This window comes from Balaenoptera physalus (assembly GCF_965194825.1).
Source record: "Balaenoptera physalus genome assembly, chromosome: 14".
Classification (NCBI taxonomy): Eukaryota; Metazoa; Chordata; class Mammalia; order Artiodactyla; family Balaenopteridae; genus Balaenoptera; species Balaenoptera physalus.
In genome coordinates this window covers 10,792,506-10,811,123 of record NC_138893.1, presented here as the reverse complement: position 1 = coordinate 10,811,123, position 18,618 = coordinate 10,792,506, and the positions used below count along the sequence as shown (strand labels likewise).

The 18,618-nt window shown below is 42.8% G+C and overlaps 1 protein-coding gene across 3 annotated transcripts; it reads right to left on the bottom strand.

Moving 5' to 3' along the window:
• Positions 1-4,388: 4,388 nt before the first annotated feature.
• On the bottom strand, positions 4,389-18,051 carry RBM34 (RNA binding motif protein 34). 3 transcript variants are annotated; one of them, XM_082423139.1, is made up of 11 exons: positions 17,900-18,051; positions 17,615-17,789; positions 17,256-17,392; positions 14,117-14,345; positions 12,788-12,847; positions 9,238-9,281; positions 8,072-8,155; positions 7,858-7,921; positions 6,500-6,539; positions 6,154-6,272; positions 4,389-4,729 (listed from the first exon to the last, which is right to left on the bottom strand). In XM_082423139.1, the coding sequence occupies exons 1-11, from the start codon at positions 17,950-17,952 to the stop codon at positions 4,451-4,453; spliced, it is 1,284 nt and encodes a 427-aa protein (XP_082279265.1). In that variant the 5' UTR covers positions 17,953-18,051; the 3' UTR covers positions 4,389-4,450. The 3 variants fall into 3 exon arrangements, with proteins under 3 accessions (XP_082279265.1, XP_082279266.1, XP_082279267.1); XM_082423141.1 differs by lacking the exon at positions 4,389-4,729 and adding an exon at positions 4,736-4,958; XM_082423140.1 differs by lacking the exon at positions 12,788-12,847.
• Between the last annotated feature and the right edge of the window lie 567 nt (positions 18,052-18,618).

Below are 18,618 nucleotides of genomic sequence, written 5' to 3'. Positions count from 1 at the left end.
CCTTAAGAGCCACTGAGCGAGATGTAACCAGGGCGGCACGTGGCCGTCGTGCGCACACTCCAAAGCGTGTGTAGCTGACCTCCCCGTGTCAAAGAAGGAAGGTCGCTGACCACAAATGCTTCATCTTTTTATAGAATGCAGGTAACCCGTGACTCTTGATTTTAATTGAATTTGCTTTTCAAGTTCAGTCACAATCCATTGTGCCCCAAGGACCATAATGTAGTGATACGATTTCAAAATGATGTTACAGTATAGCCTCAGGAGTCGAAGAAAATTAAATGGAGCGATTCCTGGAAAAGTGTAACGGTTAAGAGATTGAAGGAAAAAAATAGAAAACGTTGAGTTGTCAAGTTGTCATAGCCACTGAAAACATTATGTATGTAGTTTAAAGAGGCAGAGGCGGGATCCTCTTAAAACCTTGGAGTGATAGGCATGTGTTATTCATAGTGGATCCTGACAGTTTAGGCTAAGGAGATGGTTCATGATGGGGTCTGGCCAGACCTGAAGAACCAGGGTTGTGATTAGAGGGTTGGGACTTGATCCAGGTTCTATCAGCCCTATTTCTTGGGATAAGAGGGAAAGGAGGCTGAAGATCAGCTTCAGGGAGTTCAACTTCATGACCTACACAGTGAAGCCCAAATAAAAGCTCTGAACACAAGCATGTAAGCTTCCCAGGTTGGCACTGCTCTGTGTAGTTACACATCAGTGTGCCGTGCGCTAGGAGGGGGAAGTTTCGGTCTCCACAGGGAGGGAACAGAAGCTTTGAATTTGGGACTCTCCCAGACCCCTCCCTGTGCCCCTCGTCTTTCCCTTTGGCTGGTTGTTTTTTGTTTTTTGCCCCACGGGACTTGTAGGATCTCAGTTCCCTGATCAGGGATGGAACCCAGGCCCTTGGCAGTGAACGCACTGAGTCCTAAACACTGGACCGCCAAGGAAGTCCCTGGCTGGGTTTTTTGTTTTTTTGTTTTTATTTTTGGCTGTGTTGGGTCTTCGTTGGTGTGCACAGGCTTTCTCTAGTTGTGGTGTGTGGGCTTCTCACTGCGGTGGCTTCTCTTGTTGGGGAGCACGGGCTCTAGGCGTGCGGGCTTCAGTAGTTGTGGCTTGGGGGCTCTAGAGTGCAGGCTCAGTAGCTGTGGCACGGCAGGCTCAGTAGTTGTGGCGCACGGGCTTAGTTGCTCTGCAGCATGTGGGATCTTCCCGGACCAGGGCTCGAACCGTGTCCCCTGCATTGACAGGCGGATTCTTAACCACTGTGCCACCCGGGAAGCCCCCTGGCTGGTTTGGATTTATATCCTTTTCCTATAATAAAACTGTAATCTTAAGTATAGCATGTTCTTGAGTTCTGAGTCCTTACAGTGAGTTATTGAACCTGAGAGGGTAGTAGGAACCTCCAAATTAGTAGCTGGCTGGTCAGAAGAGTGGCCTGGAGACACCACCCCTCCCCCACATGTGTGACTGATGCATGAGGGCAGTCTTGTAGGGGACTGTCCACTTAACCTATTTAGTTTGGCTCAACTCTGGGGTAGTTGGTGTCAGAAGTTATTGCAAGGGTACTTACGGAAACATGTAGCTGGAGCTCCTAACCTAGTCCAAAAGCCTAGGAGAGCCCTTCTGCCTGGACCTGAGACCCTATAAAAGACTGGAAATTAGATCAAAGGTACATGTGCATTGCCAGGACTGCGGTGGGGTGTAAAGGGGCATATGCACCAAAGCAAAGCAAATGATTGAGATCAGAGGATTGCACACAACAGGAAAAAAAAAAGCTTTTCCTTATATCCTGCATACATACAGATTCTTCCTATCCCAAAAAGTGCACCTCAACTGATACAGGTATGTCCTGAGCCTCAGGGATGTTGGGACAGACCCTCACAAGGCCACACAGATGACATGAGGCCTCTTGGAAATTTGAGACTGTGTCCATTAAATTATGACTCTGAACAAAGAACATGCTGTTCTTCTGTATCCCTGTGTTGTACAGAGTAAATGCCATGTAGATGTGAGGTCACTGCTATGAGTCCAATAAACCAGGCAACACATTTATACAAAGCACAGTTAGTGCAACACCCGTGCCTTTGAATCTCTCAACCACCCTACAGTTTTTAATACTTTTTTTTTTTTACATTTGTAAAATACCTATAAGCATAGAATCCTGAAACAGAAACAGCCTGGAAATCCCTGAGGCATGTTGCTTGTGAGTGGAATCATTAATGGGTTGTGGAATGACCTTAGTGGACCATCACCAGTGTTTTAAATAAAATAGGATAAAAAATATCAGATGGCAATACATGTAGTAAGGACCGGTACTGTCTTGTGAAACTTGTGTGTCAGTTAAATATACCAGTGTTTGTACTGATCACAGTGTAAAATTAAAGCTACTGCAGATCACAGTCAAAAAAGAGGGAAACCACTGATCTAGTGCAAGCCCCTTATTTCACCAATCAGGATATTTAGATAAAGAGGTTGAGAGGCTTGTCCAAGGTCATGCATGCACAGCCAGAGAGATGGGTCAAGAATCAGATGTCCTTACACCCCACTCCAGGGCTCTTTACATGAAAACCTAAAGACCAACACTCTATGTTAAGGACACTAAAATTATATCTATTTATATACACTAAAAAGCATATAAAGAATATATACACTATAAAGAAAATACATACAGTGAAATTATAGTCTATAGAGATAGTCTATGTAGTCTACAGATAAAGCATTTTTATATAAATTTAACTGGAAATGTATGCCAAAACGTTCAAGAGCTATCAAGTGACAAGTATTTACTGAACCCTACTTAATGAAAAACAAGATTCTAAGCACCACAGAAGATACTAAGCATAAAATATCCAGTCCTTGGATACAGGAAAATGGAGCTCTTTCTGCTTTCCACAGAGCTACATTTTAAAGATCCAGTAGGTTTTCCCTGTGCTACGCCCAAAAGACAGGATTTTCAAAATAATCACCAATAACTCAGTATCCCCCAGTTCTCTTAAGTAATAAGATGCGTGTATCACAGATCTGCCTACCTCAGATCAGGCCCCTGGTTTACCACCACTCCTCCCTCCTGGATACAGGCCCAGCTCGGCAAGGTTTGTGGGAGGGGGCACCAGCTATATACCACGAGGTTAAGTCCCAAGGAAATGCAGTGGTATTCCTTCCCTTTGTTGAACTTTACACTTGGTGACTTCATTACCATACTTTTTCAGCAAATGTTTCCTTTAAACACGATTTTTTAAAAATATTGTTTCATTCTACTGAGTGACGTTAAGAATCACAAGTTTTGGCTTCCCTGGTGGCATAGTGGTTAAGAATCTGCCTGCCAATTCAGGAGACACGGGTTCGAGCCCTGGTCCGGGAAGATCCCACATGCTGCGGAGCAACTAAGCCCGTGCGCCACAACTACTGAGCCTGCGCTCTACAGCCCGCGAGCCACAATTACTGAAGCCCGTGTGCCATAACTACTGAACCTGCGCTCTAGAGCCCATGAGCCACAACTACTGAAGCCCGTGTGCCATAACTACTGAGCCTGCGCTGTAGAGCCTGCGAGCCACAACTACTGAAGCCCGCACGCCTAGAGCCCGTGCTCCGCAACAAGAGAAGCCACCGCAACGAGAAGCCCGCGCACCACAAGAGTAGCCCCTGCTCGCCGCAACTAGAGAAAGCCCACGCACAGCAATGAAGACCCAACGCAGCCAAAAATAATAAATAAATAAAAATAAATAAATTTATATTAAAAAAAAAAAGAATCACAAGTTTTCCTGGGAGAATATTTTTCAAATTAAAAAATAGAAGTAAAAATCTGCTTTATAGCCAATTTACCAAGAACTTTAATAACCAGTCTAATCACCAATTAAGAATAAGAAATCAGAGCAACATTTTATACAAAATCCCTGTTGGGTAGTTATTAGGTTGATGAAATAAAATTAAAACCCAGAACTCCACTTATCCTAAGTGCAAGAGGAAGGAAGAAAAATGAGTGGCTATTATATACCAGACCTCAAAACCTTACTTCTTAGGGATTATGATTTGACCTTAGATCAATCAGTATTCCCACTTTATTTAGATACTTTGTCTAGATACAATCAGTATTAAGGTTACTTCATTTTTCTTTAAATTTACTCACTTTTAAATTTAGTCTCATCCCAAGTAATTCTTAAAATAACTCTCTGAAGTGTTAATTATGTATTTCCAACATATGGTAAAATAATACATAATCACTAAAATTCTAAATGTTCACCCTACATCTAAAATCATCTCTCATACCATCAGCAGTATTAACATGGTGAGTGATCTGCCTACACCTTAAAACAAATGATTCAAAGGTACTATTACAATGTGAATAACTGAAAAAGTGTCCATGTTTCACAATATGTAAAAAAATCCTGAAATTCAATACATGGATTTACCACATTTTATTACCAGTAGTCAGTGGGGAAAACAAAAAAAAGGCTTCGGATAGCTACTTCTGTTTTTTCTGTTTCTTAGTTCGTCCACTTTTCTTCTGTCCTTTCTTTTTCTTCTTCATGACAACAGCTTTTTCTCCGATAAACAAACTTTTAGAATGTTGTGCATTTTTTGAAGTAAAATTAAGTCCCTGCTTAGGTTTACTGACATTCTTCAAACTAGGATTTGAATTTTGTTTTAATTTTTCTTTATGGACACAACGCATGACTCTGAGTTTTCTTCCCATCAGTTCAGAGTTATTTAATTTCAGAGCAAGATGAACAGCATCTGTATTCTGCAATAAAATCAAAATATTAAATTTTCACCAGAAACTCACATGCAAAGAAACGAGTAAAATGGTGACTTTTCTGGATTAGAACAACTTTCAAGCTTGCATGTAGAAACCCCTCTCATTTCCACAGCCACGAAGTCCAATCCGAAATATTGAACTACAAGCAGCTGTTCTTGTAGTTTTAATCATGCTCCCTCTCATGAGTTTCTCCCCAGGAAGCGCTCAAGCTGCCCTGTCAAATAATCAGATAAGTCACAATCCAAGAGGCTTCATTTTTCTCAATGTAAAATGAAGTTTCAATTAACGAGGTCAGTCCTATAGTGTCTTTTAAACCAATAAACCTCCTCTTCACAAGGCTCTTCCTGAAAAAGCCCTGCTGTATTAGTTGATTTGACAGCAGAGAACTCTCTATTACAGTCCTTGAGATGTTGGACTACATGCCTTGTAGGGTTCCCTTGAGGTCCAAAATTCTATTATTCTTTTATTCTAATAGAGAGCCACTAAATGCTAACCACCCTGAATATTCATGACATGTTTGTTAAAGGACTTTACAAACTTATCAATAGTCAGAAGACAGAGCAGAGAAACAGTGAGATAACTACATCACAGTCATGATGGCAGGCTGTGACATTTCTTCAAGGCCGTCTGGTCATACATACTAAGAGCCTTAAAGATGGTCAGACGTCTTGACCTGGTTAGTGGTAACCCATTGGGGAGCTTTCCTAAAGAAGTAATCCAAAAATGGAGGCAAACATTTGAAGGAAAAAACGTAACCACTCTGATCTCATTACTAGAGAAAAAGAGAGAACACTGCAAACATGCAACATTTGGGACACACTAGGGAAAAGACAGTATACACGCTCAGTGGAACATACTTACACGACAGAAAACAACATAAAGCAGACTGCAGAATCTTATGTTCACAAATATTAAGCTTGACCATAAAAAACGCGGCGCAGGTAAAAACTGAAAGGAAGTACATGGATGGGCTGTTGTGAAGGGAAGAAAACATAAGGGCCGTAGGGCCACATGTGTATTCTAATAATTTTAGGCATGAGACACTGGCTAATATTTAGTGAACTAAATATAACCAGTTTTGTACAGAGACTAACATTCTCTTCTACCTGAGTGAACGATCAGTTCTTCTCTCCATTTTACAGAAGGTGGAGATTCAGAGATTTAATACCTTTACTATCCAGTATCTAAAACATTATTTAACAACATTAATGTGGAGAAATAACTAGAACATCTCTTGGTTGGATGCAATTATAGGAACAGGAGTCTGCTATACTGTGGCGGGTTATGAATGTAGTTTTCTTAAGGTGGAATTTTGAGGGTGACGGTGAGTTACGTCTGAAGGACGGGACGGCAGTGACAGCCTCTCCGGGCACACTTCACGGACAGTGACGATACGTCAGCCTCCCTACCTCAAAGAGCACGTAGCCGAAGCCTCTGCTGGCTCCTGTAACCGGATCCCGCACGACCCTTACAGCCACAGTGTTCCCACAGTCCAGAAAGTGCTTCTCAACTGCAGATTCTTCAGCTCCTAAAAACAGATTCAACCCCAGTGGAAGTGAGGACTTGGAATCGCCTTAGGAAGCTGGCGATGTTTCCTAATATACCAAGGGTAAGCATAGCCTCAAGGTAATTAGTCAAGTTACACCCTGCACTTCTTAAAGGTAGTCTTAAAGGGAAACATTATGTTACCAACTCAGATGTTATTTGCATTACTTCAGTGATAAACAGGTACTTTATTTGTTTAAACAAACTTACTGTATGGGAGATTTCCCACAAATACAGATCTCTTGTCCCTCTGAAACACAAAGAGGGTTAATAAAAATCACTCATGGAGCAGAAAGCGGAAGTCACCCTAAAGTCCACCCTTGTCCTCACCCCACACATCTGACGGGGCTCCATCTCCTGATTTCCCGCCCTCCCGGCCCCTGTTTGATGCCGTTTCTTCCGCCTTCCCCGCCTTCCCCGCTGGAGTGTGAGCGAGCCCCGGAGCAGGAAGTGCTTCTGTTCGCAGCTGGCACTGACCCACGGCAGTGCTCAAGGAAGGCCTGCTCTACTGGGGGTGGGCAAACTTTTTCTGGAAAAGGCCAGAAAGCAAATATTTTAGGCTTTGTGGGCCACATGGTCTCTGCTGTACCTACTTGCCTCTACTGTTTCAGCAAAATAACACATAACTAGTGGGTGTCGTTGGGTGACAGTGACGCTTTATTAACAGAAACGGGCCGCAAACAGATGGGGCCCTCAGGCCAGTTTGCGGACCCCGTGCCAGGTCCACAATCAAAGCCAGGGCTGTCAGCCAGGCCTCTGTCATTTCTCAACGAGTCACCCTGACACCGACAGTAACGCACCCTGTTTCTGCGGTGAGTTCTTGCAACTCACGCTTCATCCGTTTCGAGAGACCTTGAGGAACAGCTTTGGACAAAACCCAGACTCCTCCCCATGGCAGGCCAGGGTCTTCATGACGGGCCTCCACCTACTTCTCCAACAGCTACTCTTACCCCGCCCCTCCTCACACTCCAGCCACTAGTAACCGCATCAGGCTCTCGCCACTCCCTCCGCAAATTAGGTTTTGGTCGCCACCATTCACACTGTTCAACATGTTTCTGCCTGGATAACAGACTTATCTTGCAAGACTGACAGAACACCTGTTCTCCTGGAGACCCTCCTTGGCCCCTTCTTGCTGGCAACCCCTCAAATCAAGTGCTCCATTCCTGAGCTGACAAAGCATCCTGTGCGTTTACGACAGTATTTATCATAAAACCATCTGCTCTTCTTTACCTTTATCCTGTGAACTCCTAGAGAACTGAGACTGTATCTCAGCACCGAATGCCTGACACAGAGGACGGACTCAAAAACTGTTTAATGACTGATTTAACTTTAGACCTCAGTCTGTAAATTAAGGTGCTGGCCCCGATGCCCTCTATCGTAACTTCTGGCCTCTCTCTCTAGGACTACTGGATCTAACATAGGGGTGGGAACCACTTTCTTGAAGCCGATGCTGACTTAGAGGGCATTAGCTGAGACCACAGAGGGCAAAGGCTGTCCCCTCTGTGCTTCCCGCATGCTCCCTGCTGACCCCACTGCTCTCCCAGCACAAGCTCAGAAGAACTACTCACAGATGAGGTCTCAGATGCAAGATCCACTCTAACACGAAATCCATCTGCAATTTGGGCCCCATTTCTGGTATAAATACGAAGGGAAAATTGTTGTTAAAAGCAAGTGCTGAGTTCCTGGGATATTTGCTCTGAAGTGAAACCAAAGAATAAAGCATGGACTCATACACACTTAAATTACAGTAATTCTGTCCAAACCTCAAAGAGGTGAAATTACCTTTCCAGTGCTTTTGCAGCAGCACTCTCGTCCTTAAACACAACATAAGCGTTAATATTTTTCTGATCAGGATGAATTTTACGTCTACACCAAAAAAAAAAAAAAAAAGAAAAGAAGAAAAAAAAGACAATGTAAAATTTGTTCATCTCAAAGTCACTGAAATAAATATAGCTTGTTTACCACTCTCAACACATATGACAAGAATTTCTGGGGGGAGTTTCATCTCTTTTAATAAATATTTAGTAATAACTCAAAAAAATAACACACAACTTACACAGATATGGGCTGATACACGTGGCCCAGGCCTCCTTACCAGTCATCACTGAGAGACCAGCAGGCGCCCCCAGGCAACCCACCACACTACAACTACTGGGCTGGCCAAACAGTTTGTTCAAGTGACACGTTACGGGAAAACTTGAATGAACCTTTTGGCCAACCCAACATCACCTTAGCTGCAGCTCTGTATCTAAGGCACACACAGATGGGAAAGACAACGTGCTTTTTCCTTTTTACTGTAAAATAAAAACTACACAGACATGTACAGCTTAGGGAATTATTATAGGAACCACTTCCCTGCGTGTCTATGTGGTTTTATCACCCAAGTGTCTACTCCTAGACATACTTTGGTCTTGTCCAGTTTTCAACTTGAAAAGTCTTCTGACTCCTGTTTAATCTGTAGGTTTCCCCATTTATCTCTCCATCTTATAGTGTGACCTATACAACTTCCCCAGAAAAACCTGGCCAGCCATAGCAACCATGAGGCACCTCTGATTTTAAGATGCATTTTGATTTTAAAAATGTTAAGGTATGGGAAATGTCGCCTTAGAATTGATGAAATACGATACTTATAATTTACAATAGAATTTTTAGGTGCAAAACTTTCTTATTCTCTTCAAACACTATGCCTGATTAAACGTCCTTGAAATTTCTCATTTCTCATGGCACATTTTAAGTTATTTTGCAATTCTTATCCTTGACTCTACAATTTACGTTGAGGCTTGAAGATGAACATCTGACAAATTTATATGTTATTACAGACAGAAGAAAACAATAAAACATGATGTTTTATCCAAATATAAACATCTATGAGGTTAAGAAATGATCTCAATTTTAACCAAAATGGAAGAGAATTTATGACTACTCCCTTTCTCTAATTATAAACTTACTTTATTGCTGCCAACTTTTTGGACAAAATTCCCTCTGCTGGAATCTTTTAAGAGAAAAAAAAAAGGATTAAAGAAAAATCATTGTTTGAAATATTATTTCAAAATAACTATATTTTAATTAATTGAATTCTAAATATCTAAGTCTGATATGATGTGATTAAAAACATTCTAAGGAAACACTGAATCAGAAACAACTGTCCTAATGTTGTATGAACAGGACCTGGTGGCTGAGGACAAACATTTCCAATGATAGGGCCACATTCAGATTTCACAGGCAGTGACTCTCAAACCAGGCGGAAGTTACAAATGACTTGAAGGGGTCTCTGGTCGTAAGCGCACAATGATGTTGAAGACACACGTGAAGAGCGTTAAGGAAAACTGTTTTATAAAATCAGCATGGAAAAAAGGGACACTTCTAAATTAATATTGTGTATGCTATATGATTTTAAATATGTCTAACTAAGTTGATAAATAATATAAGAAGATACTACTTCAGTATCTGTAATTGGACAAATAAGGGAATCTCCTTTATATTCAGAGTCACGTTACTGTCAGTTATATAACGGTAATACCTAAGAGTGAAGGGGGCAGGTAGGGAAAACTTTACAGAGAGGTGGAAATTCAAGTCAGCAACTGTGACTGTCAGCAATGTGTGGCAAATACCACCAGGTACAGAGAACACAAAGGTAAAAGGATACAGACTGCAAGTTCACAAGTCCAGGGGTGTCTATAAATGCCAACCCCATTTAGGGCAGTTACTATAAATCTCCTCTGGAAGACTTTTTTCTTTTAGTCATTCAATAGTTTATATAGTAAAACTAAGAAACTTGAACTATTTCTTCTCAGTCTGTCCTGCTCAAACTAACATACGGTCAAACTCTCAAAATATAGACAGGAAAACAGTACGACACATGAGAAATGCCCACGTGAATAACTGACATGGGAATGCTGGTCATCAAAACACATCTATTGGATGCCTTCTAGGAGCTCTCAAGGACCTGTGTTCTGTTATTAAAGATACGAATTAATAAATATAAGGCAATGAAGTACAAAAAGTATATACAGTGAAATACTACTCAGCCATAAGAAAGAAGGAAATCTTGCCATTTGCGACAACATGGATAGATGCTGAGGGTATTATGCTAAGTGAAGTAAGTCAACGACAGATGCTGTATGATGTCACTTATATGTGCAATCAAAAAAAACACAGGGCTTCCCTGGTGGCGCAGTGGTTGAGAGTCTGCCTGCTAATGCAGGGGACACGGGTTCGAGCCCTGGTCTGGGAAGATCCCACATGCCGCGGAGCAGGTGGGCCCGTGAGCCACAACTGCTGAGCCTGCGCGTCTGGAGCCTGTGCTCCGCAACAAGAGAGGCCGCGATAATGAAAGGCCCGCGCACCGCGATGAAGAGTGGCCCCCGCTTGCCGCCACTAGAGAAAGCCCTAGCACAGAAACGAAGACCCAACATAGCAATCAATCAATCAATCAATCAATAAATCTTTAAAAAAAAAAAAAAACCACAACAGGGAATTCCCTGGCGGTCCAGTGGTTAGGACTCCGAGCTCTCACCGCCGAGCGCCTGGGTTCGATCCCTGGTCGGGGAACTAAGACCCCGCAAGCGGCGCAGCCGAAAACAAACAAAACAAAACTCAGAGATACGGAGAACAGACTGGTGGTTACCAGAGGAGAAGGGGGTTGAAAGTGGGTGAAATGGGTGAAGGGGGTCAACTGCATGGTAAACAAAGACTGAACTGTTATGTTGAACACCTGAAACTAACATAATGTTATATACCAATCTGACCTCAATTAAAAAAAAAAAACAAATGAACTGAGCAAAAGGACAAGGGTGGGAAAGCGCAAGCATGTGATCGGCAATGAGGGCAGCTCCCGGGTTGCAGGAGAGTCCCACGTAGAAGAACGCAGGGCCCCAGGGCCACTCTGTGCAGGCTGTCAGGCAAAGAACCAAGGACACTGACAGCGAGAAAAACGAAAAGCGTCCGGGGGATGCCATACATGTTTGATGTGCACCAGGCGCAGGTGCTAGTGACCCAAGGAGGAGCCACGCAGACAGGGTGTTTGTAGTCACAGCCCACAGTCTGGTGGGACAGCGTAACAATGAGAGAGCGGTGTCGTAAGGACTACAGTGAAGTACGCGGTGCTGGAGGGCGCACAGCAGGGTCACCTGACATACCGATAATCCAGGGACAGGGAAGAATCAGGGCAGGCCCCCCAGAGGGAACTCCAGGCCAAGGCAGGGGTGGCGGTGTGTATAATATTCACGGGAGGGGAGGTGGAGGGGAGGAATTCTGGGCAGGAGGTCCAGGAGGAAGTGCTTTAGGAAGACTAAGCTGACGGTGGTGCGATGGATGCATCTGAGGCGGACCGAAAGCAGGACCCGTAAAAGGCCTCTGCAACTCTTCTGCAAGAGCTAGTGAACACTCAGGTGGAACGATGGAAAAAGAAAGGAATGACTCCTCTTGGGAAGAAACCACAGCTGAAAAACAGGCACTAAACATCACAGAAAATCAGCAGGTGGCATAGGCTGGGGTGCGGGACTGACGGAGGTAAAGCACAGACGCGCTGAAAATGGGCAGGACACCCAAGTGGATGTGTCAGGCAAGGATCTGGTATGAGGAAATGGGACTCAGAAGGGCAGACAAAATACACACGTGATAAGCGTGAGGAACAAACACCATGATAGGAATTATGGAGACTGCACCAAAACCTTGGGAAATGTCTACTTTCAGAGAAGTGGGCGGTTTTGCCCGCTGGGGACACGTGGCAATGTCTGGGAATATATCTGGCTGTTAGAGCTGGGGTGGGGAGGAGGCTACCGGCACCTAGCAGGCGGAGGCCGGGGACCCTACATCGCACAGGGCAGCCCCCAACAGCTAAGAACTAACCAGCACCAAATGTCAACGGTATCAAGGTTGAGAAACCCCATTTTAGACAATCACGTTGAGAAAGAGCAGTTGGAAACACGGAACAAACATCTCCTATACTATACTCATACATATTAATTACATTAAAACACATATGAATGATGCTTATTCATGCGCCAAGGAACATGGCTATAACTGGTCTACAGAGTGCTCAGTTGGTGAAATCAGATACCATTTATTTCCATAAGGTTTTAACATTAAATTGATTAAAACATACTTTATCTTTCTATGTCAGAGCGTAAGTACTGCTCTGCAGCGTCATGCAAACCCCTCATATGAACACCTATGATTCCAGAAATGCTACTCAACAGGTGTGAACGTTTCCACCTACTCAATTGACACACAAACAAAAGTCACCCATCCACCCTCCAAAGCACACTTAGTAAGGACAGCATTTTACTATTTGAACTCATTAAATTAGCTAACAAAGTCCAAGAGTCAGCAATCGATACTAAGTGTGATTCTTCTTTGGGGCTAGATTTGAGCCTGTTGATTCTAAAGGTCAAAGTCAAGGGCTCCTCCATCTCACTAAAACCAACACATGAATAAGTCGGATTTAAATGCAAAACATTTTAAGATTATGCAATTTTAAGGGGGCAGAACACATACCAGAGAACGAAATCGTACAGATTCTATCTGTCCGTACTCTTTAAAAAATGACTTCAGCTTCTAAAATAAAAAAAACATATATATATACACACATATATATATATTTCAGTCCACTTTCAGAACATCAAATAAATACCACAAAAAGGAATTAAGTAAAACAGTCTGATAATCTTTTCCTGCCATGTTTTCAGAATATTTCAGGAAAACTAGGTTAACTATTCAGTTAGAAGACAAAAAACTTTTACTGAAACTTATATAAAAAGAAAACACAATTCAAGTTCATGTTAGTATCTATAAGGTACACAACATTTTTTCTCTCAATCTTTTATAATCTTTACTACAGGTAAACTAAGATTATATATTCCACAAATTCTCTCATCTTTTCACACTGGCTTATTTAAACCAGAAATGGATTTTAAGGATCCTTATGTCACCATGGGAAATTCCCCAACTGTCTGGAATTAAGACCATCAGATTGAAGAAAAGTCTTAGGATGAATTTTATACATTATTCTTATGACTGGCTCAGGATGTGAAGAATGTATATGTTTTACAGCTTGCACAATAATTTCTATAAGCAATTTTAATCCAAAAATAACTTATTAAATGTGTAAAGCACCACAAACGCTCCCTTCCCTTGAGGAAGATAAGTAACCAAAACTATGCTAGAAAGTAAAATGGGTTATGTTCTACAAAATAATCACACATCAAATGCTAGGGGACAAAAAGGCAAGGGGGAAAGGGAAAAATCAGGAAGTAACTTTCTAGTACTGTTTTGTTTTTAAGAAAGTGGAATTGAAATTGTTCTTCAAAAGATAAGCAGGATTCTGACCGAAAGAATTGCCACCAGGGTGACTATCACGTAAACACACAGAAAGTAAAGGGCACGTCTTGGTTTAGCGAACCCCACATAACGGAAGAAACTTAGGATGTATGCATTCATTTACATGACAAATATTCAACAAGTCTCTACTACACACCAGGTACTGTTTCAAGTGCTAGGGATAGAGCAGTGAAGAAAAGAGATAAACATCCCTGCACGTATGGCACTTCCGTTCTAGTGGCATGTAAGAGACGATAGAGCTGGAGGAAAAAACCAGATAGGAGACCACTGCAGTAGTTCAGACAAGATTTGCAAAAGCCTGAATTAGGGCAGTGACTTCGGCAATGGAAAGGAGCAGGGGGATACTGGAATCAATCTACAGGATGATATATGTAGTCATTTATAATGAAGTTATATATTAATGACTTATTTAATAAAGTGACAATAAACAAAATCATGAATTACTCATTTCTCTGCATGTTAACAGTATACAGACTACACACTCACCTTCTTATTACAGGTGACAGGCAAATTCCCAACAAACACAGTTCTCTCATTCTTTAATCTCTCTTCTTGGTTGGTTTGAATTTTCTTTCTTTGATTTACAACTGTCTGATCTACATCATCAAGTACTTCTTTATCGGCAATTTTAACACCAGATTGAGAATTTTTCCTTTTCTTCCCTTGTTTCTGGTGAATTTCTTCTTCTAAATCAGCACTTGCTAAAGCATTTTCTCTTTTTAAGTCAAAAAAAAAAAAAAAGTCATGGAAGTCAGGTCTAGTATTTGACAAAGCACATTGATTAGAAACACTTCCCATCTACTTCTGGCCTTCCTATATATCAACTTACCATTCACAAATACATCTACATTTAAACAGCATTATCAAAAAGTGACTGGTATCTTTAGGAAACTCAAGAGTTAGAAAAAGTTAAGGTCAATTTCTGAAGATAGGTTAAAACTGCCAGGTAATAAGCAGAGCAACAAAAGTTCATTTAAACAGAAGTTGGCTCACTTAAAGCTCTTGGGGAGCTTTAAGAGTTTACACTCTACCAATGCCTAATTCCATTCTCTACTCTAGAATTCTAGGGTTACTGCAGCACTCCCAGGGGGTCTATGAAGATTACTATACCAGCAAAGTACTTAACTTTGTAAAAGCAATTTGGCGAAGAGGAGAAATCAGATTTCCTACTGCAATAGTTAAAGGACTGCTTGTTAAAAGTAAATTCCGCCAATATTGTAAAGTACTGGCGCACTTGGGTAAGTGCACCAGTCCAAAAAGAGAAATGGAACAGGAACTTAGGAGTGAGAGGAGAGAATGGGTAGTAGGAGTCATAAAACTCATTCATTCATTCATTCAATAAATATTTACTACTCAGTTCTAGCCTCTGGGGATACAAAGATAAAAGAGACTATTAGAGGCCTTTCAGTAGTCCAGTCTCTGGAGCGACAGGCAAGGTTCACCATAAAATGGTAACATGTATAATACATGGTGTAGAAACATAAAAGAAACAAGAAAGGCTCTCAGAGGAGGAAAGGCAGTGTATAGCACATGGTCAGTCCTCAGTAAATGTTGACCGTTTCATCCCTCCACTAGACCACAAGCTCCAGTAAGGAGAGGGTCAATGTCTAGTTTTTTGTTCACTATGGTATATAAAGTACCTAGTAGGAGTGAAAGGAAATGAGACAGTATGTCAAGGACCATGCCTGTTATGCAAAAGTGCTTAGATTTTTATCCCACAGAGGATGGGGAGCCCCTGAAGACTTTGAAAGTGCCTAAAAGAGATCATTTGGGCAGCAGAGCAGAAGACAATTATGAAAGGGACAAGGCTGGATAAGGGAGACCAGTAAGGAGACAGTTACAACTGCAGGCATCTCAGAAGACAACAGACCCACCAGAGCAAGGGAGAGGGTGGAAAGGGGAAGCAGATTAAAAGACAGCATCATTAGGACTTGGCAAGTGATTAGATATGCAGGGAAAAGAAAGAGTCTAAGATGACTCCCAAGTCACAGGCTCAGGCAACAGGAAGGCTGATGGTACCACTCATGCAGAGGAACAGGTTTGATGAGGATAATGAGCTCGGTCTGAAGCATCCTGAATTTGAGGTGTATATGAATACAGAGCTAGAGATGCCAGTAGACAAACAGATATACAGGTTTATAGATCAAGAAGGAGAGGTGAGAATGGTGGAGCCACGAGGACTGGGAGACTGCCCAGAATGAAGGGTGTGAAAAAGGTCATGAGAAGATGACCAAGAACAGAATCCCGAGGGAAATCAACATTTAAGAACAGTCAGAAGGAAAGTGCCCACAATACCACTGAGAAGGAGCAGGAAGACAAGAGGGGGATGAGAAGAGACTGCTATCAAAGAATCCAACTTTGAATCCATTCTTTCTTCGAGAAGAAAAGCAACCATGTGACACGTAAAAGCGGGGACTCAGACAAAGGCTGTACTGCCTACTAAATATGGCACCTAGGTCAGGATGGCTTCCCTGAGCCCTGTTTCAGAAGTACGGTCATATCACACAAAAACAAACACAACAAACAAACAAGCAGAGTGCAAGTTCGTGGAAGAGAAAACAGATCAAGAAAAGGAAGAGAGCTCAAGTATAGACATCTTTTTCTAAAAGCTGATGATTAAGGGAAGGTTTGAGGGGATGGAGCAAACAGGGACACATGACTGCAGATGGGGTTTTGCTGGATTTCTTTTCTGAAGATGAGAATCTTGAGAGGACAGATCAAAGATACAGGAAAGAAAAAAAAAGGATCTATCTATCTATCTATCTGATGACATAAACCCTAAGGAGGCAGAAGAGGTATGTGGTACATATAAACAGCACAGGTGACTGAATTAATCTTGGACGAGGAGGAAGACACCCTTCTCTGAAAGGGGAAGAAATTAAAGATGTGCATAGTTACAGGCAGTAAGAGAACCAGAAGTAGTAGCTCACAACTGTTAGCAATTAAAAAAAAATAACTCTCAGGGGAATTCCCTGGCGGTCCAGTGGTTAGGATTCCAGGCTTTCACTGCTGGGGGCCCAGGTTCAATCCCTGGTCAGAGAACTAAGATCTCACAAGCTCCCTGGCACAGCCAAAAAAAAAAAAAAAAAAAAAAAAAATTCTCAGAATAGGTAACAAGATCACCTGCCAAGAGACAAAAGAGAGATAAAGGGCATGAAGAGAATGGCCTGACAGGCTGAGGAAAGTTAAACTAGGAACCTATAATGGTACTGCTATATGGATCTCAATTCAAATAAACTGTTTTTTTTAAAAAATTAAACTAATGGGGGAAATTTGATCTCTGACTGAATAAGTTTAAGAAAACCAAACTCATCTTTTCCATACATGCTGAAATATTTATAGATGAAACCTAAGTCTTAGGTTTACTTCCAAATAATGAGGGGGAAATGAATAGGGCAAAGATGAAACAAGATTTGCCAAGTATTAATAACTGCTGATGCTGGATACATGGGGTTCCTTATCCTTTTCAACTTTTCAATATGTATGTGACTTTCCATAATAAAAATTTTTTAATTATAACTATGAAGTGAGAAAAAAAATTAAAATGAACATTGCTGGTATAAGAATGTCAATTTCTTTACCATCTAACTTCTTTAACATCAACTAGGAGAGAAATTTTACCAACCTGTTTGCCAACTTTCGGTCTGCATCAGAAAGTTTCTTCTTCAGTTCCATTTTTTTCGCAGGTTCTTGCAAAAGCGGTCTTTGGATTTGGGATGAAATTTCTTCCTCCTCATCCCGTTTCCTTTTTTTGGTGGTTTCCTTTTAAAAGTTTGAAGGTATGTTTCAGACCTCATCCTTCTTAATAATTTAGTGGTCTTTCTAAAGTAGCATCTTTTCTCTCTCACTGGTATGTCCAGTAATGAAAGGTTACTTAAAATTGATCCTTATCTGCCCCACTTTAGAAAGCATGCCCGGCAAGGTAGGTTGCTTGCTTCTGAAGTTGTTCTAATGGGCCATTCGGGGTAGAACGCAGTGACTTACTTCAGGCACAGGCACATACATGGGTTGAAGCTGAGGCTCCAAAGAGCCGAAGAGGGAAGCCAGCCGACCCGTGCTGCCTCTGGAGGGCCGCTTGCCGCGGAATAAACTACTGGCGACTTGTCCAACCTCATAGTCTCCTGCCAGATTCCCACGAGCGCCGTCCTCCGGGTTCTCTCTAGACACGGACGTCAGAGACTCAGCGACACGACGCCACGCCCCACCCGTCGCGCCCCGAGCTCCCGAACGCATACTCCGGCCCAGGCAGACGAGCCACGCGCCACTCACCCCTCCCGCGCACTCCTCTTTTTCTTCCGTTTGTTCTTCTCTTCCAGGGCCATTCTTATCCGAGGCCTCCGAGAGGGCGGCAGCACGTGAGCCCCCACTTCCGGGCCCCGGCCACTCAGCTCTCGGAGCCACGCCCCTTCCGCCCCGGGAGTCTCGGCGGACGCCCTGGGGGGCGGAGACCGTGGGCATGGGGGCGGAGACGGTGGGCATGGGGGCGGAGACGGCGGGCTGGGGGGGCGAGACAGCGGGCATGGGGGCGGGGGCGGGGGCGGAGGCGGCGGGCTGGGGGGGCGAGACAGCGGGCATGGGGGCGGAGGCGGCGTGCATGGGGGCGGAGGTGGCGGGCGGAGGAGCCGAGCCCAGGCTTCCGGGCCAGTTTGTACCTCTGTCTGAGACCTAGTCTTGGGGGGTAAGTCTTCCGAGGGTAGTTGAGGCCTTAAGTACGAATAAGAATCAGCCAGGCTGGGACTGGGGTGTCAGTCCAAGCAAAGGGAAAACACTTAGGAAAACCCCTGAGTTGTCGAAGAGGAAGGAGGGAGGTTTGTCCGGAAATGAAGTTACAGGGATGTATGTCACACGGTATTAACAACTGGTGAACCGGTTGAAGGATACATGGGACTCCTTTGTACTGCTCTTGCAACTTTTCTGAAATTTGACATTATTTCAAAATAAAGTTAAAAACAAATAGAGACCACAGCTGTAACCTGCTCCGCTCTATT

Excerpts from the sequence above, each read along its gene's own strand:
- RBM34 (XM_082423139.1), bottom strand. The coding sequence starts at position 17,952 with ATGGCCCTGGAAGAGAAGAACAAACGGAAGAAAAAGAGGAGTGCGCGG. Across the intron at positions 14,346-17,255 it reads GACCGAAAGTTGGCAAACAG|AGAAAATGCTTTAGCAAGTG; the intron begins GTTGGTAAAATT and ends TGACTTAAAAAG. Across the intron at positions 6,540-7,857 it reads TTGCATCTGAGACCTCATCT|AGGGACAAGAGATCTGTATT; the intron begins GTGAGTAGTTCT and ends TTTGTGTTTCAG.